Source organism: Elephas maximus, chromosome 6, assembly GCF_024166365.1.
Source record: "Elephas maximus indicus isolate mEleMax1 chromosome 6, mEleMax1 primary haplotype, whole genome shotgun sequence".
Classification (NCBI taxonomy): Eukaryota; Metazoa; Chordata; class Mammalia; order Proboscidea; family Elephantidae; genus Elephas; species Elephas maximus.
Genome location: NC_064824.1, coordinates 122,568,357 through 122,595,453, shown reverse-complemented (window position 1 = coordinate 122,595,453; position 27,097 = coordinate 122,568,357). Strand labels below are relative to the sequence as shown.

General features: G+C 39.2%; 1 protein-coding gene across 2 annotated transcripts in view; it reads left to right on the top strand.

Moving 5' to 3' along the window:
- Nucleotides 1-26,823, top strand: part of WDFY1 (WD repeat and FYVE domain containing 1) — a 58,336-nt gene extending 31,513 nt beyond the window's left edge. Inside the window, exons 5-12 of one of the 2 annotated variants that reach the window (XM_049888316.1) lie at nt 2,310-2,460; nt 4,101-4,213; nt 6,273-6,399; nt 10,930-11,035; nt 14,211-14,312; nt 16,255-16,385; nt 17,825-17,933; nt 18,763-26,823. In XM_049888316.1, the coding sequence (XP_049744273.1) occupies nt 2,310-2,460; nt 4,101-4,213; nt 6,273-6,399; nt 10,930-11,035; nt 14,211-14,312; nt 16,255-16,385; nt 17,825-17,933; nt 18,763-18,822 (899 nt within the window). In that variant the 3' untranslated portion in view covers nt 18,823-26,823. The remainder of the gene's footprint in view (nt 1-2,309; nt 2,461-4,100; nt 4,214-6,272; nt 6,400-10,929; nt 11,036-14,210; nt 14,313-16,254; nt 16,386-17,824; nt 17,934-18,762) is intronic. The other variant, XM_049888315.1, reaches the window with a different exon arrangement.
- Nucleotides 26,824-27,097: the final 274 nt, after the last annotated feature.

The window sequence follows — 27,097 nt, the reverse complement described above, 5'->3', positions numbered from 1 at the left end:
TTTAATGTTGATCATTTGTCTTTTTTTTTTTTTTTTTTTTATGAATGTCTATTCATGACTTTGCTGATATTCCCAGGGAGTTACAGTGTTTTTCTTATTTATTTGTAAGAGCCTCCCATTAAAAGACTATTAATCCTGTGGGACATCTGTGTTAACTATATTTTCCCCAGTTTTCACTTTGCCTTGTGTGTTTTGATATTTTTAAACTTAACCAAAGCAAGCTTCTAATGGTGACTTTAGATTGGAGTTGCAAAACCAAAGCAGTTTGATTAAGTTGTGGACTTTGTCTGGCCAGTTAGGTGATGCGTAAACTTTGCCTGGAGGAATAACAACTAGTCTTATTTTATTTTATTCACCTTACCTTTCTAAAATTGTGTATCTTGTGCTTGTGGATAACGGTGAAAATTAGTCCAGATGTTTTAAGTGTATTTTTTTCCTCTTTATGAAATTTGGCCTAATTGTATGATGTAGGAATTTAGGAAGCTGATTATAGAACTTTAATAAGAAGGCCAAATTGCCTTTTCCTACATATCTGCTTACCTTTTCCTAATTTAAAATAGGGTAAAAGCGATACCTTTACAATACTTTTTAACTTGGAGTGTTTTGGTCATGTGAACTGTTTTGTGAAGGTGAACTATGACACTTTTTCATCTTGCATTGTTGAATTATGTACAAGCATTACTAGTCTTTGAGCTGCCTTTTAAAAATGAAAACTGCAACAACAACTTTGAATTCTCAGCCACCATTTGCATGTTTACCTTTAAAATAAAAAGGCTTAAGTCCTTTATGGAGTATATATGAGGAAACTGAAGACCTTTCTTAAATGCCTGATGAATATGTTTTATCAAAAAGCAGATTCCTTAAAAAAATAGTTTCATCTGTCATTAAATTCCTTATTAAATTATCTGATATTTACACATCTAGTGGTATTTTTATCTGTATTTTGGTGTTCACAGTTCTTTATAAGCTCTTAGGCAGCATAGTTTTTGCAGTGGTTTCCACCCTTTGCATTTCATTGACTACTAACATTTAAAAAATATATTAGGGGAATTGATATAGAGATTGCCAACTTTTTTATTTTCTCAGGTGAGGGGGTTTAAAAATTGGAGCAAAACAAACATTACTATATTTTACTGGATTTCATAAAAGAAAGGACTTTTAGGACAAAACAGCAGAAAGGATGTAATCTTAGAAATAGAACAGTTCTTCCCAAGATAGAGTAGTTGGTTATTTAACATTTTTACCAAAAACTAGTGTAAACTTTCTCATTGGCCTGGGTTCAACAACTATAGGTTAGTGGAAAAAGTGTTTGTGTAGAGTCGGATGGACTCAATTTATCACTTATTAGACTTTGGGCATATAATTAACCTGTTGGCATCTCAGTTTTCTTATCTGAAAATGGACATAATATACACCTTGTATTTGTGCAAGCTGGAAGTACCACCACAGCAGAAAAAGCGCCAACATCATCACTGAGTCGGGCCTCAGCAGATGGTTGTCGTCGTCGTCTGAGACTTGGCTTGCTCTTGTTTAAGATTAACAGCGATTAGCGTACCCTTTCAGTTTCAGGATCTTTTGCAAGCATTTACCTGTTCAATGTAACCTCTTAGTGATGGTGACACTCACAAAGGGTTTTGGGAAAATATTCTCTCAGTCCTTCCGAAGCAGCCTGTACAGCTGAGAGCAAGCTCAGCAGTTTCTCTGTCTAGCCTCTGACTTCACTAATCCAACTGGGCAGTTATTAAACACCTGCTACATACCAGGTCCTGTACCAGATGCTGTGGGAGCCCAGATGAAGTAAGACAGGCCACTGCCCTGGTGTGACTTACAATTGGCCTAAAAATGCAAATATTTCAGAATTTAGCTAATAGACAAGCCACTTCCTCATTTTCAGCTCTTGTTTTGGAATACAGAAATTTCCCAAACTTATTGAAAGTTATTTCCCAAACTTATTGAAACAGTAAGTTCTATAAACATGAAAATGTGTAAAAAGGTTCTCTTGAGTACAGTAAACAAGTCAATTTTCCAATCTCTCTTGAACAGTACTCTTTAATGATTTGTGGCTGCTAATTGCCTCCAGTGCCTGTGACTACATGTTGGTGGGGATGGGAGGGGGGAGGGCAAATTACCTGGGTTCTGTTCACAGAGCAGAGGGATTGCCATGATACCTATGACTGTGTAGACTTCATAATAAGAGTCTACAGGCTGGCGGCTTGAGAAGCTAAGCCCAAGTCTTCACTGTGGAGAATTGTTTCGGCAGATAACGTTGCCTCCTGAAGTGTGCAGACTTTCCCTTTCTGTCCCTTCAGCTCATCAGAACCGGGTGTCTGCCATCATCTTCAGCGTGGCTGCAGAGTGGGTGATCAGCACCGGCCATGACAAGTGCGTCAGCTGGATGTGCACCCGGAGCGGGAACATGCTCGGGAGGCACTTCTTCACCTCCTGGGCCTCGTGTTTACAGTATCCTCCCTCTAGAACACGGGGCCACCTCCTTTCCCAATACCATAGCCCCTTTTCTCAATATAGAGTTTTGAGTCTATCATAAATTGTTGACTGAGATCCAAAGATTGGATGATTCCTACCTGTTTCATATGAAATCCAAGAATTTCTGTATCTACCATTCTTTGGTATAAAATTGGTTTATTGAAAATAACAATTAAATGAATTCCTGCTCTCTCCGGGAAGTGCTATAGGTTTTTAATACAAAATCGTGGAAAACCTAAGTCTCATGAAAATTTCTCCCTTGTTTCTTTGCATTTCAGATTGAAAGGGTTTTGGATGTATAAATAAAGAAATGAATCTTCCAGTAATTGGTTGTTTGCAGAACCTGTAAGAGGATGTACCATACGATAAGGGGTTGTGGCCCTGGCACCCATAAATGGGCCGCAAGGAATCTTAACAGTTTATACTCCTTGAAATGTTATACCGAAGTTTTGTTTAATGCTTTTGTTTGGAGCGGGTATATAACCTTTACAATATTCTCAAAGGTGCCACAGCGTCCCCCAAAATGTTAAAAATTTTTGCCTTAAAACCTAGCTCACCTTGCTGGTATGTGTACTTGTGAGTGCTGGCATCTTAGTGACGGCAAAATCCAGACTCTGCCGACAACATGCAAATACCCGGGGTAGCTCCCTCTCAGAGTTGACTGGCAGAGCACTGTTCTTTCTTTGTATTGAAAGCCTCGATCAGAAATCTTTGCCACAGATGAATGAACAGCATGGGATATTTACAGTAGACCTTTAAAACTTTAGGATCCAGCAAGGGAAAAATACTCAGATATATCTTGAAGCTAAATAAGTGTTCCTGCTATATGTTAGGCTCCTCATATGTTTTTATAGAAAATGGCACAGCATCAGATAGTCATAATCTGGCCTGAGGGGCTCCTTTTGGTCTGACTTAGAGATAAAAGAGTAGTTGTTGTATAAATATAGAAACTACTGATTTTCCACAAATTTTTGTGGCAGCAGAGTGAGAAAGTAATGAGATGTTACCAATAATTAATATCTTTTTAAAATTTAAATTTACTACTACTCCAAATAGCTGTCTAAACTGTCCTCAACCATTTAAACCATCCTCCTCATTTAAAGCTCAATCATCTATACCAAAAGAAAGACGTATTCACGTCCTATATTTGCTTTCTCTTTTACCTTATTTCCAGATTTCATAAATAGCCATTTTGTTCCAGTTCATTCTTGCTGTATTCTCTATTGAATAATTTTACTTTTTCCCACTTCATTATAACTTGATTGTAACTATTTGTTTTCATGTCTGTTTTCCCTACCAGCTCTTGTTAATCTTTTTCATTGCCAGTTTCTAGAATCTTGCTTGGTATAGTACAGGTACTCAGTGAATTCTCGTTGAATGAATGAATGAATGTTAATTTTCCCAGGAATCCCAACTGTTTTCATTTTTTTCTTCAATCTTTACATGTTGCGTGACTTTCAGTTGGGTATTTCCTTTCTCCTTATAATTTCAGGTTTGTGCTTATTCTCTTTAAAATGTACCTTTTCTGTTTTATAACTTTGACTAAAGCTGATAACTCTTTTATTGAAGGATTTTGAAATGAACCGTGTTATATATCCTTGACTGCTTCTCCTCAGATATGATTTTGATACTCAGTATGCTTTTGTTGGGGATTATTCTGGACAGATCACCCTGCTGAAGCTTGAACAGAACACCTGTTCAGTTATTACAACCCTCAAAGGACATGAAGGTAGGCTGTACAATCACTTGGACGTTTTCTCCACCTAATTTGGGTATCCACCTTCACTTCTTAACTCTGGTTTCATGAATGATCAACTCCTTACACCCCATCAGATTTAAATTTGATTGACCAGATACGGAATTTAGATCTTAAAAAGTGGAAAGTAGGGTGTTGTGTTATCTTGTTTACTTTTTAAATTAAATTACTGTTTTCAGAAGATCTTTATAAAAGTCTTTGGGAGAATTGTTATTACTGTTTTTTCATTTGTTAGTTTCCATGTCAGTTAACAAGAACTTGTTAGATCAATAGAATTAGAGGAGGTGTAGGGCTGTTTGAGCCTCTACTTGGGAAACATACCTGGAGCAGGGACTGAGGGAAAAGAACTACTGAGTGGCATTTCATTATTTCTGCACTGCAGTGAGTTGATTAGGCTCCCTGGCAGGTCTTTAAAATTTCATTAGTTACATTGGGTACCTCATCATGTACAGATGTATAATAAAGACATTTTATTGGCTGCTAAGCTATAGTTTTTATATGGAGCACAGGATCAAATTCTGATAAGTCACAAATTAGAAGCTTTGAGGCTATCTGGCTTGGATTGAAGACTTGGTGATTTGTTGAAAGAACTAGTGATGGACCTATTTAGGACAGTAGTTAGTGCTCTAGGTTTAACAAAATAAATGTACTCTGTGCTTTCTAGCTAATCTATTTAAGTGAAATAGACTGTATCAGATCAGGGACCTTCTTGGGGTAAAGGAAGAAAGGAGAATAGTAACTTCAATTAGAATAGATTCAGTCTGGAAAGTACAGCCCCTGAAGAAACCACTTCTCCGTTTATGACTAATATTCTTATGACCCTCAGGCTTGTAAGTATTCTCTGGGTTGCTAAGGCAGAATGGGTTCTGGTAACTCAGTAGTGTTCATATTGAAAGACCGTGTTTGTCTGCCACTAGGCCTCTAGCTGAAGTGTAGTATGGGACCCAGGATTAAACAGGGTCAGGACTCATCCAAAATTAACTCCTGTAGCCAGTTTTCAGAGCACTTCTTTTTTCACTTTTGTTTTTAGAAAGTGTATGTGAGAAACTAGTTTCTGTTGTTTGCTTCTGATTATGCCTACGTCATTTTTCTGTATACCCACCAAAAACATTATTAGCTTGTGTGACTCTTTCAGTTTTATTAAGTTGATTAATTTTTTTCCTAGGCAAGCAGCAGTCAGTGGAACAATGAAGGGATCTGTTGAAAGAGAAATCTGTAGAAAGACAGATTTCCCCAAGGGTATCAAATTTGATAAGTTAGCCAGTATAGAGTGTGAAATGTCAGGTTTGGATTTTTTTACCTAAGTTCTCTGACATGATTGTGTGGTACATGTACAGGGCTTTTTTTCTGAGACACTTAGTTTAATTTTGTTAAAAAACAGACATCTTGGAGTAAACTACCTACAAAGTCCCAGAGACCTGGAATAATCTAGATTTTTATCTTATATGAGGTGACCACAGTAAACTTTACTGGCTGGCTTTCCTCATTAAATTTTACTAGTTATTTTTTTTCTGAAAGTTTTTTCTCAACTAACCTTTCATGTATACCTACTTTATATATACATATATTTTGGTACAGAACAAGGAAAAATCTCTTTTAAAATCTTTATATTCTAAGTAGTTTGATGTACAACAGAAAATCCCAATCTTACCACTTTGGATAACAGATATGCTGTGTCTTCTCTGTGTCTTATGATAAAGTGTTGAATGACCCTTTGTACAGTGAAGATACATTTTTACTTAAAGACTCAGCTGGCCCTGATTCAGCCTTCAGCTGTCAAATGTCCTAATGTCCTGGTGGCACAATGGTTAAGCGCTTGGCTACTAACCAAAACATGGGTGGTTTGAACCCACTAGCCAGCTGCTCTGTGGGAGAAAAGACCTGGTGCTCTATTGCCTTAAAGATTTCAGCCTAGGGAATCCCTATGGGACAGTTCTACTCTGTCCTGTAGGATGGCTATGAGTAAGAATTGACTCAATGTCACACAACAGTGTAGTTATATTTAATCTTTTTCTTTCTCTGAAACTCCTAGGTAGTATTGCCTGCCTCTGGTGGGACCCTATTCAGCGGTTACTCTTCTCAGGAGCATCTGACAACAGCATCATCATGTGGGACATTGGAGGAAGGAAAGGCCGGACACTTTTGCTTCAGGGCCATCAGTATGTGACTGGGAGGGGGCTAGATCTGAGCTTGGGAGGAGATGGGAAAACATTAGTGTTCTGATACTCTAGATATATGAATGAATCTACCTCTCAAAGAGTTGAATTGGAGAACTTGCATGTATTATCATAAAAGCAGATATCACTACTGTGTCTAATTTATGAAGATCAAAGCAGGTTATTATTATTCAGACTCTTACTATCTGTACCTAGTTACCCCTTGAAAGAGTGCCTCTTAACTGTGTTTTAAGCATTTTGTTTCAGCATGGCTATACATCTAAACTCACACAGAGACATTGCTTTTCAAATTCCTTTTTATTTCTGAAGAGATAATCTCTTCCATGAAAGGTGCTTTACTGTTGACATAATCTCCTTTATACTATATACATGGACAGTGCAAATCATCTTCCACATCCCAATTTTGAATTTTTTTTTTTTTTAGAAATTTCCCTTCTCTGCATGTTTTATTGAGAGTTTTTATGAGGAATAGGTGTTGAACTTTGTCAGATGCCTTTTCTGCGTCAATTGAGATGATCATGTGATTCTTTTCTTTCCTTTATTTATGTGGTGGATTACACTGATTGATTTTCTAATGTTGAACCATCCTCGCATACCTGGTATGAATCCTACTTGGTCGTGGTGTATTATTTTTTTGATATGATGCTGAATTCTATTGGCTAAAATTTTGTTGAGAATTTTTGCGTCTATATTCATAAGAGATATTGGTCTGTAATTTTTTTTTTTTTTTTTTACGGTGTCTGCCTGGTTTTGGCATCAGGGTTATGGTGGCTTCATAAAATGAATTCGGAAGTATCGTTTCCTTTTCTATGTTCGGAAATAGTTTGAGTAGCACTGGTGTAAGCTCTTCTGTGAATGTTTGATAGAACTCTCCAGTGAACCATCTGGGCCAGGGCTTTTTTCTGTTCGGAATTTTTTTTTTTTTAATTAACTTTTCAATCTCTTGTTATGAGTCTGTTCAGGTTTTTAGTATCATTTTGTGTTAGTTTGGGTAGGTAGTATGTTTCTAAAAATTTGTCCATTTCCTGTAGTTTTCAGATTTGTTGGGGTATAGTATTTCATAATACTCTGTTATGACCCTTTTTATTTCAATTGCGTCTGTTGTCATGTCCCCCATTTCATTTTTTATTTGAGTTATTTGCATCGTCTCCTATTTTCCTTTTGTCAGTTTGGCTGGTGGTTTGTCAATTTTGTTGATCTTTCAAAGCACCAACTTTCAGTTTTGTTGATTCTTTCTGTTGTTTTTATGAACTTTTGAACATTTTGACCCATTTTATGGTGGTGCTGCATGTCAGCCGGTAGTTCAGTTTTGACACAATTACCTTTTTATCTGTGTAAAAAGAAAATAGTAGTTATTTATTAATTTTATATTTTATTGCATTTTGCTTTTTTATAAAAGCAAGTGGCAAATTAAAAAATAAAATGTTGATACTGTTGGTAAGACTCCTATAGTAATTGAGAATAATGTTTCAAGCTTCTTGGGGTGGGGGGCCATGTCCATCTTTTTTCCTGCTACGTCCTCATGTCTAGCATATCACCTGCCACTTAGTAGGTGCTCCATAGTCAAAACACCAATCCAAACCCACTGCCGTTGGGTCGATTCTGACTCATAGCGACCCTACAGGGCAGAGTAGAACTTCCCCATAGAGTTTCCAAGGAGCACCTGGTGGATTCGAACTGCTGACCTTCTGGTTAGCAGCTGTAGCTCTAAACCACTAGGCCACCAAGATTTCTGCTCCGTAGTAGTCACACTGAATTCCTGAAAATCATTGGGGGTGCCCCAAATACTAAATCTCTGTCTCTATTCATTACTCTTTGGATTCTCTGGGTTGCTAAGGGCAGAATGGGCTCTGCTTAGTAGTGTTCATATTGATAGACCATGTTCATCTGCTACTAGGCCTCAACTGAAGTATAGTAGTAGATAAAACCAGTTGGCTCTGTGTTTGCATGTGACAGAAAAGTACAGAATTAAAAGTAACATGTACAAAATGCTGCAAATATACCACTGAAAATTGTGTCTGAAAGGCAAGAGGCAGTTAGGATTTTATGATATTTTTAGCTTTCAGAGAAGGAAAGCCTCCTGCATGAAATGTGTGTTATTCAGCCATCATCGCTATTTCCTGTGACAAGTTAGATGTGCAAATAAGAAGGGGCCTATGGAGGCCTGCCCTTTTTTATTCTTGCCTGTGATCTTTCTGAAAGGAGCCCTGGTGGCGCAGTGGTTAAGCACTTGGCTGCTAATCGAAAGGTCTGCAGTGTGAACCCACCAGCTGCTCTGCTACAGAAAGATGTGACAGTCTGTTTCCGTAAAGATTACAGCCTAGGAAGCCCTACGGGCAGTTCTTCTCTGTCCGATAGGGTCACTCTAAGTCAGAACCAGCTCCACAGCAATGGGTTTTTTTGGTGATCTTCCTGGAGTTCTTTTTTTTTCCCCTGGTTGATTGTAATGCTTTGTGTTAGTTTATTATCCATTTGAACTGTAGTGCCTTTAAATACTAATTACTAGTTCAACCACTGAATTAACTTTAGTTGCTGTGGGAAGTAATTTACACCAAGAAAAATGGGTAGCAGTCATTTTGTTTTTTCTATGCTTTTTAAGCAATTATGTTGGCTAGCTTAGCCAGTCTCAAACAAGATACTTCTTTTCTGAAGGAAAACTTTTTCACTGCAGTAGTACATAAATAGAGCAATCTGGTAAGAATAAGGGAGCTATATTGACCGTGGCTACGTTTTCTTTATTACTGTTTAAAGCAGGTAGTATGCACAGTGGATTGAGACCTGACTGTCATGGTTCAACTCTCCGCTTTTCTGAGCTGCATGTGGCACGTTACTTAACCTTTCTTTGCCTTGCTTTTCTCATCTAGGAAATGGGGGTGATAATAGGACCCACCTCCCAGGGCTGCTGTGGGCATTAGCTAAGTTTATCTACCTAAGGGGCTTAGAACAGTTTCTGGCATGTAATCAGCCCTTAGCAAGTGCCTGTTGTTGCTGTTATTATTAAACTCCTATACTGTAATTAAAACACCTTGTTTTAAGAAGGTATTGATGAGGCTTTTTTTTACTGTAGGTTGTTTATCCATTCATCTGTTGATGGGCACCTAGGTTGTTGGCATCTTTTTGCTATTGTGAACAATACTGCAAGGAACATGGGTGTGCATACGTCTAGTCATCTAGTCGTGTGATGGCTCTTATTGATGAGGCTTTTTAAAAAATAATAACAATGTATAAGAAAACGATTTCCAGGGGTCATAAGTGAAACAAGTGTTGAACCCTCATCCTTTTAACTACTTTTTCTAAACCCCATCTTTTAAGATAGCAATTTGATGGGCCCAGGGTTTTCTGGGTAGTACACTTTTAACTGCATTTTGCTAGTCTTAAGTGTCTTGTGACATAGTGGTTAAGAGCTACGGCTGCTAACCAAAAGGTCAGCAGTTCAAATCCACCAGGCTCTCCTTGGAAACTCTATGGGGCAGTTCTACTCTATCGTATAGGGTCGCTGTGAGTCGGAATCAACTCAACAGCAGTGGGTTTGGTGTTTTGTTTTGGTTGAGTGTCTAGTGTTTGGTAGCAAAACCTTCTTAGTCTAAAGAGCACTTCCCACCTTTCTCTCTCAAGAAGTCCTCCCCCCCCACTTTAAAATACCTCCTTAAGGCAGATGTGGGTTAGAGACTGCAGGTGAGGACTTTGACCTTGGACAATTGTGTATAATGCAATATAAGAATGTAAGCCATTCTCGAACTGGATGTCAAACTTGTTTTTCTAAATTCTAAAAGGTATTTCATTAGGAAGGACTACTTTATGGTTTGGAGCAGTTGGAGTCACATAGCTGTGACACTGTAAAACTCAGGCCCTTGCCTTCTAGGCTTGACTATTGCTCTAGGAACACTCTTTACCTTTCCTCCTGTTGGTTAGGCTATAGCTGTTTACTGTAAACAGAATTAAGTTGGAAAGTAGCTAAGGAGAGATGCTGCACACAAGTCCACAGTCCAGGAGATGGTTTCCTCGGGCATCCAGAGGAGCAATCTGGCAAGGAAGCACATTTCTTCATCTCATCTCTGTGTGCGCGTTTGTATGCGTGTGTGCATGACCTGCCAGTAATCTCTGTGGTCTTTGATTTCATGTGTTTAAATAAATTGTGTTCCTATGAAGGATTGTTGGCTCCTGGCTCCAGGTACTTTTTTTGCTTCTGAACAAATTGTTGAGTCTTGAGCCCCTTAAAAAGAACCACGATGATTTGTCCAGAAACCCATAGTCCTCATGTCATCTCTGGCCTGTAGTTTTTAACAAGTGATTTCAAAATGGTAGTATTTGTTTTAAAGAAACTCTTATTCTATAAAATGACTTATAGAATGCCATGTAGTTTTTACTAGAATCTATATGACTGTACCAAATAAAGTCAATGATAAAATGCCAGTTGCAAGTTCTAATGGGGGAGAGATTTGAGCCAAAATGAAAACCGTTTGTATTTGTTCCCACGTTTAGAAAAGTGACCATCGTCTGTTTTGTTTGCAGTGACAGGGTGCAGTCGCTGTGCTACCTTCAGCTCACAAGGCAGCTCGTTTCTTGCTCCTCAGATGGTGGGATTGCTGTGTGGAACATGGATGTTAGCAGAGAAGAGGTAAGAGGACAGAGCAGGGCGAGGCTGAGCGAATCTGGCTTCTCTGTTTTCCAACCTGTAAACGCTCACCTAGGTGTAGACAGTTCAGCCTCCCACTTCATGCTGTTTTGCACTGCACCCTCTCCATATGTGAGAGAGTGCCCACCGTGATAAGTAATGAGCATAGTCAGAAGGAACGTTTAGGTGGATTTTCAGCTTCAAGGACACTTCAGAAAGCATTCTTTCATACCAAGGAAATTGGGAGGCATGGTGGTGTAGAGGCCCTCCACAAAACTATAGTCCCACTGCACATCTGTTTCTCTGCTTTTATTTTCCATTAAATTCTGCTCTACTGAGTCCATGTCAACAGTAGTATATTAAAAAGCCGCCTGACTAATAGTCACATAGTTTTCTTTTTACACCTGTACCACTAACTAGTTGTGAGACATTAGTTGAATCAGTGGTTTAATTTCTCTTAGTCTTCCATTTCTTCTTACGTGAGGTAAAATAGTTGAATAAGATGACTTCTAAGGTCTGAGCTAGGCAGTTCAAATCCACCAGCCACTCCTTGGATAACCTATGGGGCAGTTCTACTTTGTCCTGTAGGGTCACGATAAGTCAGAATCTACTCGATGGCAATGGGTATGTAAGGTCTATTCTAGTTATTTTTTAAACAGACACTTACTATCTAAACAATTTCTCTTTCACTTTTTTTCTCTGTTTTAAGTAGTGCAGTGAACATTCTTGACCTTGTCATATAATTGTTACTTATTTCAGACAGATTTCTTGAAAACAGACCTCTGTGGCCAAGAATGTGTGCATTCTTAAGGCTTTTTATAGCATTGTAATGATTTCCAGGCAGCATATACATCCTCATCTTTGCCAGTACTCCTATTGCCTATCTTTTCTAATAGCATCTACAGCCTGTGATGTGGATAGTGAAGGATGGGATACCACTTAGCCCCCAAATATCCCCTGAAGTCTTCTTAAAACCAAGCAATACTTTAGCTTAACTAGTAAAGAATGTCTGCCTTGTGCATTGTGCTATTTCAAGATCTGTCTGTATGGAATCAAACTGACAACAACAACTTGAAAGATCTGATAGGAACCTTAAGGGGCAGTGAGTTTATGTTAATGGGGAGGGGGAATAACTCAGAAAAGGAGTGTGAGAATGGTTGCCCAACTTGAAGAACGTGATCAGTGTCACTGAATTGCACACGTAGAACCTGCTGAATTGGTGTATGTTTGGCTGTGTGTATTCGCAACGACAACAGAACAAACAAACAAACAAAGATAAGATGCCGGAGAAGATTTTAGAGTATGAGTGGGGTGCTAATGACTTTTAGTTTAACTTCGGAAGTATTTATTGTGCACCTACCTACGAGGTGGCCGTAGGGTCTAGAAACTTGGGTGAATGTGCATAGTACATGGATTAGGAACACTGTGTTGCTAATATGTTCAGCGACATCACATGGTTTGCTGGTGTGCTGTCCCTATAGCTGTGTGTAGCGCAGTGGGCTGTGCAGCACTGCAGTGGGCACCACACGCTAATGCAGTGTTCCTGTCAGGTCTGCACATGTGCCTGTTTTGTGTGGCCTTAGGCTGTTGGTGATTCTGATCCTTACGGAATACCCCTGAACCTTTAGCAGACCCGTGCATTAGTTTGCTAGGGCTGCCGTTTATTGCCTCACAGTTTTGGAGGCTAGCAGTCAAAGTTCGGAGTTCCTGGGTGGTGCAAACAGTTAACACGCCTGGCTGCTGACTAAAAGGTTAGAGGTTTGAGTCCGTCCAGAGGTTCTTCGGAAGACAGGGCTGGCGATCTACTTCCAAAAATAAGGCATTGTGGACCCCATAGAACAGAGTTCTACTCTGACACTTAAGGTTGCCATGAGTTGAAATCAACCTGACAGAACCTGGTAACTAGTAAGTCCAAATTCAGAGTGTCAGCAGGGCCACATTCTCTCTGAAGGCTGTAGGGGACGATCCTTTCTTCTTTCTTTCTGCTTCTGGTGTTCCTTGGCTTGAAAATAATAACTTGATGGCACTTTTTTTTTTTTTTAATCTAAAATAAGAAATAGCAAAGCCAGAAGTTTTGATACATCAGGAAACATAATAACAAACTAGGAGCACCCATCCTTGACACCACCAGAAATTCCCTTCAGAATCCCTGTGAAGATCTTGACCTTCGCTGCATATTTTCTGAGTTCAGTGTAATTCAGAAATCCTATGGTTCTGCCATCATTGCCTCCTCTTATCAGATACACAGAAAAAAGGATATCTTGTTCCTTTATCTTTGTTTGGTATAATGTATAGAAAGTATTATCTTCTATTTTTGTTGCCACTTGTAACACCCAGGTGATGTTTGGGGCTAAATAGATTTTCAATACATTCATCTTGTAAGTGAGGACAATTTGTAATTTTTTGTTTAGAGAAATATGTCCTAAGTACTATATAAAGTTGTTTTGAGACTTTAATTGATATGTTTGGACAAAAATGATGGGGAAGCTACACTGTTACAGACTGGATACCTAAAGATGAGTAAGACCAGGCCTCTGCTTTCGAGAACTCATTGGCAAGTGGGGAGGGCTGTGGGAAGAAAGGGGCACAAAGAATGACAGTACTGGGGAGTCCACGGCTAGAGCAGGGGTCTGGCTGTAGGATGGCTTTGCGGGGCACAGGAGCCAGGGACTCACTCTGGAGAACTGGGAAAGGAGGAGTGACAAATCCGATGTGATGCTCACCTACTCACCTAAGAGAACTGATGACCTTTTTTTTTTTTTTTTCGGGCCTCTCGTATCAGCCACCATGTGACCCTAAAGCCTTTCCAAGTGGCTATTTACCAGATTCTGCAGGCAGTGGGTTTTTACTCAGTTGGATATACATTTCAAACAACTGGCGTGAGAAAGAAATATGTAAAGAAAGCTCTTCAGAGTTCACAGTGAAAACTGAATTGTTCCCTCTTTTTTTCTTTTTTTTATCTATAGATTAGATACTGAACAGCCCTGTAAGCACTGCTAAAAATTTTGTAGATTACTCAAAACGCAATTGAACATAATATTGAATACGACAACCAGCTATAAAATATTAAGGAATTACAAAGAAATGCCCACTCCAGCAAGGTCGCCAACGGTTGTGTTAATTTCTGCGTGAGGGTAGGGCTGCGCTAATTTTGGCTGTGACTCTTTCTGCCCCGCAGGCTCCTCAGTGGTTGGAAAGTGATTCCTGTCAGAAATGTGAGCAGCCCTTTTTCTGGAATATAAAGCAGATGTGGGACACAAAAACCCTGGGATTAAGACAGGTTAGTAGCCAATGCTGAGCCATCACTGAGTATCATGTATTTTGTTATTTGTATAATTAACATTTCTTTTTTGGAATTATACTTCTTCCCTGCAAATTCTGTCAATTTCTACAATTTTTATATTTTTTTACCATCGTGAGGCTAACAATAAGCAAAGTCCTTCCTGGGGCCTGTGAGACCATTACTCAGTGATTCCATTGCTTCTCCTGCACTGGAAAAGCCAGGATGTATAGAGAATCCTGAGAGCCTATTTGTAAATAGACAGAAGATTTTCAGGTTAGGACTGTTAATTGTTAAAGTCAGTGTTTCATGCCAGACAATCAGAATTAGAATAAATTAGGGCATATAATTATATGCCTTATGCTGACAGAAAACAGAAAGTTAACAATTTAGCCCTCAGTGGAATACCCTGACCCTAAGAATCTGATCTGTAACTGTAAACAGTTAACACACTTAGGTACTAACTGAAAGGTTAGACGTTTGGGTCTACCCAGAGGCGTCTCGGAAGAAAGGCCTGGCAGTCTGCTTCCCAAAACTCAGTCACTGAAAGCCCTGTGGAGCACAGTTCTCCTCTGCCGTACATGGGGTTGCCATGAGTCAAAGTCAACTCTGTGGCAACTGGTCAAGAGTTTGAGATGATATTGAATTGTCGTTCCGTTAGAAGTATACCTGGAACATTTTTATTACGTTTTTCAAGTACTGTATTTCATCTTTTAAATTAAAGAAGCATGCCTCAGTGAGCCCGTAAGTTTCAGAGATGCTCTTAGCACGAAGTATCCATGTAATACTAAAGTTCTACAAACAATATATTTCTACAGCGGCCTTGAGGGTAGCCACTCACTAAAGGTGGGTATAAATCTGTGCTGGTGAGTAAAAAAGAATGCTGATTTCATGGGAGATTAGCCTGAAGTTTGTGTGAGTTAATAAATTCTCTTTGGTTTTACTTAACAAGGCTACTCTACAGTAAGGTCTGATATGACACTAGCTGGCAATGCAGGAATCGTTTCAGCACTGCTAACGTCCTACTGCTCTGAGATAGCGTCCGACTTCCGTCATTAGCCGAGTTCACGCGGCGCATGTCTAGTGGTAACCGGTGCATTGTAATTGATAGGTGAAGTATTCCCTATTTCTAACAGAAACATGAAGAAAACAATTATACTCCTATGTGCTAACAACTAATGGAAGAGAGAGGAAAGGTACAGGTCGCTAATTTTCGTAGCAAAAGAAGATGTCAAAATCAGTAATGATGATTGTACATTTTGGAATGTTCTTGAAACTTATTTCCAGAACCACAATTTGAAAGATGAAGAGAAATAGCAAAACATGAATATGGGTATGAATTTTTTAAGTGTCTTGTTGAGGACAAATTACATTTAAAACTTTATTTGAAAACTTTTATCCGACGTAGGAATAGGTTTTTTCTTCCCGACATCTCCGATGGGTTGGTTGCATAATGAACTTGACTGTTACAATGTTGTTTGTTGACACCTGGAGTCCCTGGGTTGTACCAACGGTTAATGCACTATGGCCGGTGGCTGAAAGGACGAAGGTTCATTTCTACGCAGAGCCGCCTCAGAAGAAAGGCCTGGTGATCTATTTCTGAAACATCAGCCACTGAAACCCCTGTGGAGCACAGTTCTACCCTGACACACAGGGGGTCGCCATGAGTTGGAGTCAGCCTCGCAGCAACTGGTAACTGGTTGTTGACATTCAGACAAATAAAATGAATGAATAGAAACCAGTGTATGACCGTAGGCAAGGTTGTTTGGAAATCCTTACCAAGTATCAAAATTGTCTATCTTTTGAGATTTAATTGGTACATTGAATTGGGGCGATTCTAATTCAAGGCAAGTCTTCCCCACTCCCCAACTCGAAGGGGAACCCGTGTGCATTAAAACAGAGGTTAACCCCCTCCCTTTCCTCTCTCGGGTCTTCCTGGAAGCATCACTGCAGGAAATGCGGGCAGGCCGTCTGCGGGAAGTGTAGCAGCAAGCGCTCCAGTTACCCCATCATGGGCTTCGAGTTCCAGGTCCGGGTGTGCGACTCCTGTTATGACTCCATCAAAGAGGAAGAGTAAGTGTCACACACCTTTGCTTTATTGCGCACCTGAAATGAGAAAAATGAGAAGAGCTTGAGAAATAATATTTCCACCCGTGTGTTTGTCGCTACTGAATTTCATAAACAATTTCTAAAGAGAGGATTCTGCCCTAACGTTGTAATTAAGAGCATGTTACTGTTTATCTCAAGCTGCCCCACTTAACCAGGACAAATTCTTCCCAACCACTGTGAGGAATGATGTTCCTAAGACCAGTTCACAGTTCAGGGGACGTTCCTGACCCCTGCACTCTGCTGGGTTACTGTGCAGTGGCAACAGGGGCAGTTTGTCCATGTGCAAACTGATGGCAGTGGCTTAGCTGACTATCTACCAAAAACACCCAGATTTCCAATCTTTGCTCACACATGTATGTAAATTTAATTGCTGAGAAAACTCGAGAGAACAATGTTCTTTCTTCCACAAGAATCTGAGCTAGCAATCTGTCCTCAAATAACTTCATATGTAAGAAATATCTCTGTCTATGTGCCTGGTTTCCATTCTATCCTGACTTGGGCAGATCCATTAGGGCAGATCCACCATTCTGTTTGCCTTCCCTTTGAACCATCTTTTAAAGTAGCAGACTGGCAAGCCTTGGCAGAGGCCCAAGGTGGGAAGCCAAGGCATCACCACTGGTGTTGGTAAATGAACTAGTGATGGAGGGTAGGGCTGTCAAACTCCCCGGGCAGCGCTTGAGGCAGAGCTGTGCGAGAGCACTGTTCAGTGGAGGGCAGAGCGTTTTCGGGGGATCCCGCTGGCTGCCCATGGACGCTTTGCCCATGCTGCATGGTCTCCTACACCATGGTTCCTCTTCTGTACTAAATGTTCTTATTTTTATGTTTAGGAGTATATCGGCTTTTCCTCTAAGAAAACAAAAATCAGTTATTTTGGGTGTTTTATAACACAATCTTGTAACTTATCACACCTTCTACCATCCTTAGTTATGGATTCAGTTTTCAAAATTGTAGCCACATTTTTAGGAGCAAATTTTAACACTATTATTGTGTTTCTTTCATGCTGCTAAGAGAAGTTATTCCTTAGCCCTGGCGGCACAACAGTTAAACACTCAGCTGCTAACCAAAAGATTGGCGGTTCGAACCCACCCAGGGGTTCTGTGGAAGAAAGACCTGGTGGTCTGCTCCTATAAAGATTGTAGCCTAGAAAACCCTATGGGAGAATTCTTCTCTGTCACACAGGGTCGCTATGAGTCAAAATGGACTGGTTGAGAGCTATGGCTGTTAACCAAAAGGTCGGCAGTTCAAATCCATCAGGCGCTCCTTGGAAACCATATGGGGCAGTTCTACTCTGTCCTGTAGGGTCACTATGAATCCACTCAACAGCAATGAGTTTGGTTTTTGTTTTTTTTTAACAACTACAGGGACAGTCAGTTGAGTTAAATGATCTGTTTTCTCTTTGTTAGTCGGACTTCTCTGGCAACCTTTCATGAAGGAAAACATAACATTTCCCACATGTCCATGGACGTTGCTAGGGGACTAATGGTGACCTGTGGGACCGATCGCGTTGTAAAGGTAACCTGGCTTACTTGTCTGAGCTAGCATCTCAGTTTAGATTGCTCCTCTCTGTGAATGAACCTGAGACATTTCTATTGTAATTAAGCATTCTGGTTGGCAAGCTTGCATTCCCTTTCTATAAGCAACCCATCACCAGTTTAGAGCTCCAGGTAACAAACTGCATGATTGTGAGTTTCCACTCCCCTGGTGGTGTTTAATCCCGGGGGAGTTTCCCTCTGCCATGTCAGTCTTACAGAGTGAGCTGGTGAGCTGCTGGCACTCATTAGATCACAGCCAACACTGCGCAAGTCACAGGGTCTCTCCTTAACCCTCCTGGGCCTTAGCAGGCCCCTTTCTCTCCTCATTCTTTCCCTTCCTAAATTTCCTTTTCATCCTGGGCAGAAAGCTTCCTAATTATAAGGAGTAACCATATGTATATTTTTTCCTTTTTTTTTTTCATTAAATCCCTAGGTAACTAACACACAAATTGAAAAGTGTTTTCTACTAAGTACCACTCTTGAGTTGTGAAACTATAAAATATTTTATATTCCCTGAGGGCTTTCTTTTTTTTTTTTCTTTAATTAATTTATAGTAAAATATTATGATGTAATTTTCAGGTATTAAAATAATACTAATTATTACTTATGATAGGCTTTTTTTCATGTTTTGATGAACTACCTTTATTACTGTATAAATCTTCGGGGGATTTTGTAGTGAAGAAAGAATGAGAGAATTAGTAGTTGTGACACCTCTCAAGTTTAGCAGCTGTCTGTTTTTCAGTGTTGCCTTTCACCATTAGACCACGGGGTGGATGATGCCTTCCCCACAAATCTTATTTCTCTCATAGATATGGGACATGACGCCTGTGGTTGGTTGCAGTCTGGCAACTGGATTTTCTACACATTGATCCAGGAGCTGGACGATGTATACACCTTACGAAAGCAACCTTCACCAAATGAAATCCTTCCCGTGTAGCTCCACGGTCACTGTTGCGTGAATGGATGGTAGCCACTTAAATCAACATTTTTAAGAAGAAAAAAATGTAAAAGCATGTTGTTGGGCGCTTGTACAACTACTCTGTGGGACTAATGTGGAAAAGGTTTCTCTGTAGTGGTTCGCTGAGAAATGGACTTACTTCAACGCAGTTTCCTCATGAACAGTGAGCTACTGTGTACTGAAAGAATAATCTAGCAAATGAGAGTTTTAGAGGGAAAACATAGAAGAAAAAAGTTAACGGCCTAGAACTTTCTCAAAGTGGTTCCAAGTGTAAACACACCTCTGCTCAGACTACGTGGCTTTTCTAGGGCTGTTTGTGGCTCTGTTGGAGCAGAAATCAAGGGGAAGGAGGACTTGTTCTCTCTTTCTTGAGGGGTGGCAATAGGAATTTAACAAACCAGAGATCTCTCCTTATCTTCTGGCAGGATGTGAATATTCTCTACACTTAGTTATTGATAAACTTCTTACAGATATCTGTTCTCTTCAGGTAGTGCCATAATCTGCACTTAGTATTTCATTCACTTCAGTTTTTTCTCTTCCTGGCCAATATGCCCAAGGGTAAATCTTTGTAGTTGTGATTAAGTAAATTGTGAAATTTCTGTGATAACCAAGGCAGTCCACAGTCTGCCATTTCCCCCGAATATGCTCTGAGGACAAAACTTTTTTTAATGGTGCTGTTAATATGAGGATCACACAAGCCGCCTGACCTTTTCTCATTGCAATTAGTAATGACGAGCGGAAAACCTAAGTTACCCCCATGGTTGTAATGGGAAGTGATCAGTCTGTTCCGTGGAACAGCCCAGTCCTCCTGCTACTCACAGACAGAATCTGTTTTTACTTCTCACTTAAGCCCATGTGATGTTACAACTTAATACACACCTCAGAAGGGTACTCCAGAGCTTTTAAACTATACTGACCTTCAGTTGTAACTAATATTTCACAGAAAGAAACTGGTGACCCTGAACCATAATCATTAACCAGGACTTACACAATTTTTTTTTTTTTTTACCAACCCATAAGGTCCCTTCATAGTAACTGGTAACATTTGTTGTACAGAATGGCATTTTTAAAGCTTTTGGCCACTTAGTACCTGGGTGGAGAAGAGGTAGCAAATTGGGACCCGGTCATTTAATATTCAAATATTTATTTGTTGATATTTTAACAACAGAACATGTATGTGTTACTTTAGGGCTATGGGAGTAGAGAGGGGCCTCCTTTTTTTAAGGACAACTTTAAAAATAGATAGCAACAGTGCTTTTGTTAGTTTTACTAATGTGAGTTGATAAGAACTCATTATTGTATCACCAGGTTGGCATCGTATCAAGACAACATGGTCGCTCTTACGTGATAAAACTAAGGCACAGAATCTGCTTTATAACAACAGCTTAGAGGGACTCTAACTCTTAAGAAAGGCAGTTAGAAGAAGATGGAGGACAGGTATATTACATTCTAGCATGACCTGCATTAAAAGTTGACTTGTCTTCAGAAATAAGATGAAGGGTTTTGTTGCTCTTTATAATTTTTTGTGTTATATCACGTAGGAAAGATTTTTCTCTTTAAAAAAGCTTTTCCTAGGTTCAACATAGCCTGGAAGAAAAATTGAGCGATGGTAACTTTTAAGCCACAATGACGAATGTTCAACTTCTTGTATTAATTTTAGTTCAGTTCAGTTCAGTTTAGTTCATTGTTCAGCCCATGCAAAGGTGCTATCTCAGACATTTATTAAGTCCTGAAAGGAAAATAGAATGTGATCAAACCCATGCCATGGTGAAGGGTGTATACTGTGGTTTTGTTTTCCCTTAACTTCTGTAGAATGTGGTGTTTTTTTTTGTTATTTTTGTTTTTTTAATTTCTGTGGAGGACGGGCAGAATATTACAGCTGTGGAGAATGCTCCATAGCTTTCAATCTTTAGTTTTTAAACAATTCTTAATGGAAAAAAAAAAAAAAAAAAGACAGCGTTGCATAGAGTACACGAAGTTGTTCTAGCACCGCCCAAAAAAAAAAAAATTTTTTTTTTTTTTTTTTTTAAGGCATTAAGTTTTTAAGGCATTAGGTTAAGACAAGTCAAGGAGGAAATTTCTATTTAAGGAAGAATTCAAGCAGTGAATCTTAGAAAAGGAAGGAAGTATGTTTCAATATAGCTCTCTCCCTACTCTGAATCTGTTATCGTTTTTCTTTTTAAAAACACGCATGGCCAACTTGTCTCATCCCAGTCACACACTAGGTAACACGAATGGGGTAATAGTCTTCATAGAGGTGGGCAAAAATTATTTCCTGAATTTCACTGAATGGGAAGGTGAAGAAAGTTCAAGTAGGCTTATAGTTATTGCCTTATTTAGACTGCATTACTTTTAAGTGGGTCCTTTGAAGGAGTCATAAAGTAACAACAGCTTATTGCCGTTTTCATTCACTCAAATAGGGATTACAAAATACAGAATGCTGGGGAAGATCCTTACATTTAGATCTAGTGTGTGTATGCTAAGGAAATGCCCATTGCTCATTATAAATATATTTTTTAAATTTCTCTTTATTAGACCAAGTAATAAAAGCACCCCTATAGCATTAAGTAGAAACAAATTATTCATTAGACTGTAACTCTCTATTTATGATGTCCTAGTTCGGTCCTGTTACCTAGAGGATAGAAACAAAAACTATTGCTCTAAATATGTCGCTTTGTTCTGATTCTTCCTCTAAGGAATTCAGCTCGCCAGTAGCTACACTGTTAAACTGTTGAAACTGGCCAAAATGTGTAATAAATACTACAGTGACTCAGACCCAAGGCGATATTTTCTAAAATCATTTTTCATTCAAGTACTTTCTACTTCTGTTACTGGATTTGGTATCTCCTAAAATGTAAGAAACCAGTTACTATTAATGGTGAACCACCTGCTCATTATAAATATGAGGTTTAACAAATAAGTAATACATACTGTATTTATTCAAGTGTCTATTGCTTAATTTTTAAATGTGAGATTATTGAATGCCACTCTATTTTCTGCAGTTTACTGTACAATAACTCTTTGAGTAAATTGAAGTTTAATTGTGCAACAAATTTATATTAGAATACAATTTAAAGTGTTTTTCTCTATAGCCTTTTTTTGACTGGGGAAGCAAAGGGTAATGTTTATTAGTACCTTTTGTTCTTGTACTAGCTATGTTTCTATAAAATATGTGCCCTGTGTCTCCCAGAGAGACTAGAAAACTGTGTTCTCTGCTCCTGTTTGTGGGTTCTGTTTTTGTGGGGTTTTTTTTTTTTTTTTTTGAGACTGTGCATATAATAAAATGTTCGTTGCTTGTTACCGTGTTGCTTAATTTTGTTTTCGTTATGTTTGGTCTGGACATAGGGCGATAATAGTAGCTAACGTTTGTTCCTCACCCTTTGCATGCTGGATGCTTTACCTACGTTCTCTCACTCTGTCCTGGCAATGATTCTGCAAGGCATTATTTTTCCATTTTCCAGATGAGAAAACCAAGGTTCCAACAAGTGAAAGCTTCCAGAGTCAAACTCTGTTTGACATGAAAGCACATGCTTTCTTCATATCTGCTGCCTTAATGTATGAGCATGCCATGCATGTTTTATGTAAGGAAGTGTCTTAGTTCCCTAGTGCTGCCCTCACAAAATGTACCACATATCGGTGGCTTTAAGGGACAGAACTTCATATGCTCACAGTCTGGAGGCTGAAAGCCCAAATCAGGGTCTCGGCAGTGTCGATTCCTCCTGTGGCCCTCTCTCCTAGTTTCTGGTGACTGCGCAATCTTTGGCGTACATTTGTTTGTAGATGGATCTTCACATGGCATCTGTCTCCTGTATGTAACTGTGTCTGCGTCTATTCTACCCTTTTTTAAAGACACCACTCCTAAGTGATTAGGTTTAGGATCCACCCCTATTCAGGCATGGCCTCATTAACATAACACATCCCTGTTCCCAAACTGGGTCACTCACAAGTACAGGGTTTAGGGCTTAAACAATCAATCCATAACAGGGAGACAGGTATTATCCCCTGAAGTTTGTGAAGCCCTACTTGAATCATCATCCATCAGCATCGCTGCGGCTTTCTAGGCTCTGAGAGCAGTTAGTACCTGGGTTCACCTGGCCTGCATTCTGGTCCTTTGCTTCAATGGCTCAGTTTTGTGAGTAAACACAGGGTGATTCAGATCCAAGAGAGCTAATACCTTGGCCAAACTGCTAAGAAGTTGACTTAGGAACTAGGAGGGCAGTTTATTGTGTTTCTCAAAATAGGTAAAGCTTTCCTTTCTCTGATCAAAAATAATATATGTTCATTTTAATAGAAAAGAAAAAAAGCTATAAAAAAGTGTATTTAAAAAAGCCCTCTAATTCAATCATCTGGAGAAGACGCTGTTCAACCTGTGCTATATGTCTTTTCAATGTTTTTGAATCCACATCTCCGTATACAACACACACTTACAGATACTTTTTTTTAATGGGACCATGCTTTTTTCTCCCCACTTGATACAGTATGGATAGTTTGCCTATACCAAAAAACAGAGTGCTGTGCTACCATTTATACTTGCTGCATTAGCTGTAGACATGAGGGCTGTGCCCCCAGTAGTTTTCCTCTTTCCAGTCAGGTGCTGAGATTGCACTTCTCAAACCCTTTGAGGTTAGGTAAAGGCATGTGACTTGCTTTAGAATGAAATGTGGGCAGAACATTTCATTGCTGGTGAGAGGCTCTGCCAGGACAGTTTCTTCCACAATGGTCATGGAAGCTCCAGTTAAACGATGAGCATGACGCTGAGCCTACGGAGCACAGCTGCCCTGGACCTGCAGTGGGTTTGGCATGAGTAAAATAGATCTTGATTGTTTTAGCCCACTGAGGTGGTGTGTGTTGCATTTACTGCAACGTAATCTAACTTGATACAGCGTACAGTATTCCACTGTTCCATTAATGGCTAGACATTATTTCACCAACTTCATGTTGAAATTAAGGAGCCCTGGTGGTACAATGGTTAAATGTTCAATTGCTTACTGAAAGGTCAGAGGTGAGAACCTACCAGCAATTCCTTGGGAGAAAAAGCCTGGCAATCTGCTCCCACAAAGATTATAGCCTAGGAAATCCTATGAGGCAGTTCTACTCTGTCATATGGTGTCACTATGAGTTGGAATCGACTCAATGGCACATAACAACATATTGAAATTAGATTATTTATACATTTTTCAATTTATAATTTCTCTATTTAAAAACACTAAACTGGCATACTTTTATGTTCATCTTTGCCACTTTTCCTTTTTTTGGGGGGGGCGATAAATTTTTGGAAGCGGGAATTGCTAACTCAAAGAATATGCATATTTTAAGTTTTTGATTCTCATTAATTGTATCTTCAGCCATTGCCAACATTCGAATTTGCAATTGGCAATAAAAAGCTATATTTAGTGTCTTATTTATGGATTTCCATAATTTACAATGAGAATTACACCTGCCAAGCCACCCAAGTATCTGTTGTTATTAGGTGCTGTTGAATTGATTTTGACTCATAGCGAGCCCATGTGACAGAATAGGACTGCCACATAGGATTTTCTAGGCTGTAATCTTTTTTTTTAATCTTTATGGGAGCAAATTGCCAGAACTTTTTCTCCTGTGGAGCTGCTGGATGGGTTTGAACTGTAAACCTTTTTGTTGGCAGCCAATCACTTAACCGTTGTGCCACCAGGGTGCCTTCCAAATATCTGTAAAAGAGTCTATATAGGAACCAAATCATCACTGGAAGGCTGCTTAGAGAACTAGAATTCAGAGGGAGAAAGGTTGGCTGGGTGTTCTCAATGTCATCTTACAACCCAATGGTCTTTTCTCACCTGGAAAGTGGAAACACACCTGCAGGTTCTTTTTTTCTGGCCTTTTTAGATTTCACCTACCTTACTGCCCTCACTATGCTTGGTTCTCTCTCCGTATCTTTCTATTTCACAGGCAAACCATCCTTGGGAAGCTTATTCGCACGTTGACACATAGGATTCCACGTGAAAGTTGATAAACATTCTGGGACCACATTTTTTACTTCAGTCTTGTCATTTGTAATATGGAAATGGAGCTTGAAAGATAACTTCCCAGGTCAACTCAAGTGGAAAAATGATTCAGACTGGTCTGCCCAATCTCAAAACCCATGCTCGTTTTTCTAGCCCATACTGACTCTCATACTTGAAGAAATTTTAGATCTCAAATTTGACACTCTGGAGAAAGAAGGCAACAGGAATTTCTTTACACCAAGATCAAGGTCAGAATGTCTTCTACATCAACATATTTTCTCCGAGTCTGGCATTTAAGGTCAAAGGGGACATTCTTCCTGTAATCATGACTCAGTGGTGGCACTAACATAGGTGGCATCTGTGATGACTTTTACAATGCGAAGTTTATTACAAACCGACCACTCATTTCACGTATACTCAAGAAAGAGTGATTCTTAATCCACGTTTTATGATACTCTATTCCTTTATTGGAATAAGCACAGCCAGAATGCTCCTCATGCGAAGATGGAGAGACTTCATCTCATGTACTTTGGACATGTTATCAGGAGGGACCAGTCCCTGGAGGACATCACACTTGGTAGAGTTGTTGTTGTTCTCAGGTGCCATCGAGTCGGTTCCAACTCATAGCGACCCTATGCACAACGGAACGAAACACTGCCCGGTCCTGCGCCATCCTTACAATCGTTGTTATGCTTGAGCTCATTGTTGCAGCCACTGTGTCAATCCAGTGGCTTGTTGAGGGTAAAGTAGAGGGTCAGTGAAAAAGAGAAAGACCCTCAACGAGATGGATTGGCATAGTGACTGCAACAACGGGTTCAAACAAAGCAATGATGGTGAGGGCGGTGCAGGACCAGGCAGTGTTTCGTTTTGTTGTACACAGGGTCACTGTGAGTCAGAACTGACTCGACGGCATCTCACAACATTGTTTTATGTTATTTTGAAACCGTTTAAAAATTTCTCCTAGAAAGTAAATTTTATTTCTGTCTAAAACAGGTTAACATTAATGCACAGCAAGGAATGTAGGGATGTCTCAAAATCAAGCTAATGAATTTGAAAGAACTTGGGAATCACTCTTCTGGGGTATGACTATTAAACCCACGGCCCTCTTAAGCAACTTTTACTTAAATCTGCCCTCATAATGGAAATTATCACTTCCTAAAACTTTTGGAAATTATAACCTATAGACTTTACTATGAAAATCAAACCCAACTAATCAAGTCACAAAACAGTCATGACTTTAATATTTCAGAATTCCAAGTATCATTCACTTATTAAATAACTGTGGTATTCAGCTTTGATGACATAAAGATAAACAACCAGATATTTTGATAGGCACAGATTTCTTCAGTTTATTCTATTCTATTCCTGGTCGATTCCTGGTCGATTCTATTCTATTCCTATTCTATTCTATTCATCAAAATTAGCACGATTTGTTTGAACTCAGATACCTGAACTCAGAAATAATGAAATTATTTTCGAACAATTGTAAGTTGATTTAAACCATTTTCTAGACTTGCCACATCCTTTAATTCATGTCAGGAGATGTACACGTGCTACATGTAGTGATGTATTGAAGCCCTCCTGCTCTGGAAGGCAGGGACTGGTCTCTATGTCTTATCCTCAGTTTCCTTCATGCGGTGTCTGTTTTGTCCTTGAAATCATTAACCCTTTTGATTTTCTAAATCTGTACCGTGCTTCATTCATTTGAGGACCTGGCTGCTTTTAAACAATTTTATTTCCCCCTTCTCAGAAAACCTGTTTGTCTTCATAAAACCTGGAAGTTAGTGGCACCCTTGTAATGGATAATTTAAAGATTTTTCTGTCACATTTCAACTATAACTTGTGAAAGTAGATAAATGAGAATTACATTTTAATACACTAGTTCAAATCTTCATATTTAACTATGATTAAAAAAAAAGAATTTCAAGCCCTAACTGTGTTACAAAGTTGTGAAATTTGTGGCTGGTGTCTGGGAATATGAATATACTTCTTTCATATAGAATCTTATAATTTTTTTTTAAGAAAATTTCAAATGTTTATAAATATTAAGCAGATTATACTTGTGCAAATTTGAACTATTTAGTAATACTTTGGGAAGAGGGTAGGAAGAAACCTTCATATATTGTTTTAGCCCTTGAGTTTCTGAAAAACAGACAAAGGTGGCTTTAAAAAGCATCTAATGTTTTGTGTGTTAAAATGTATTAA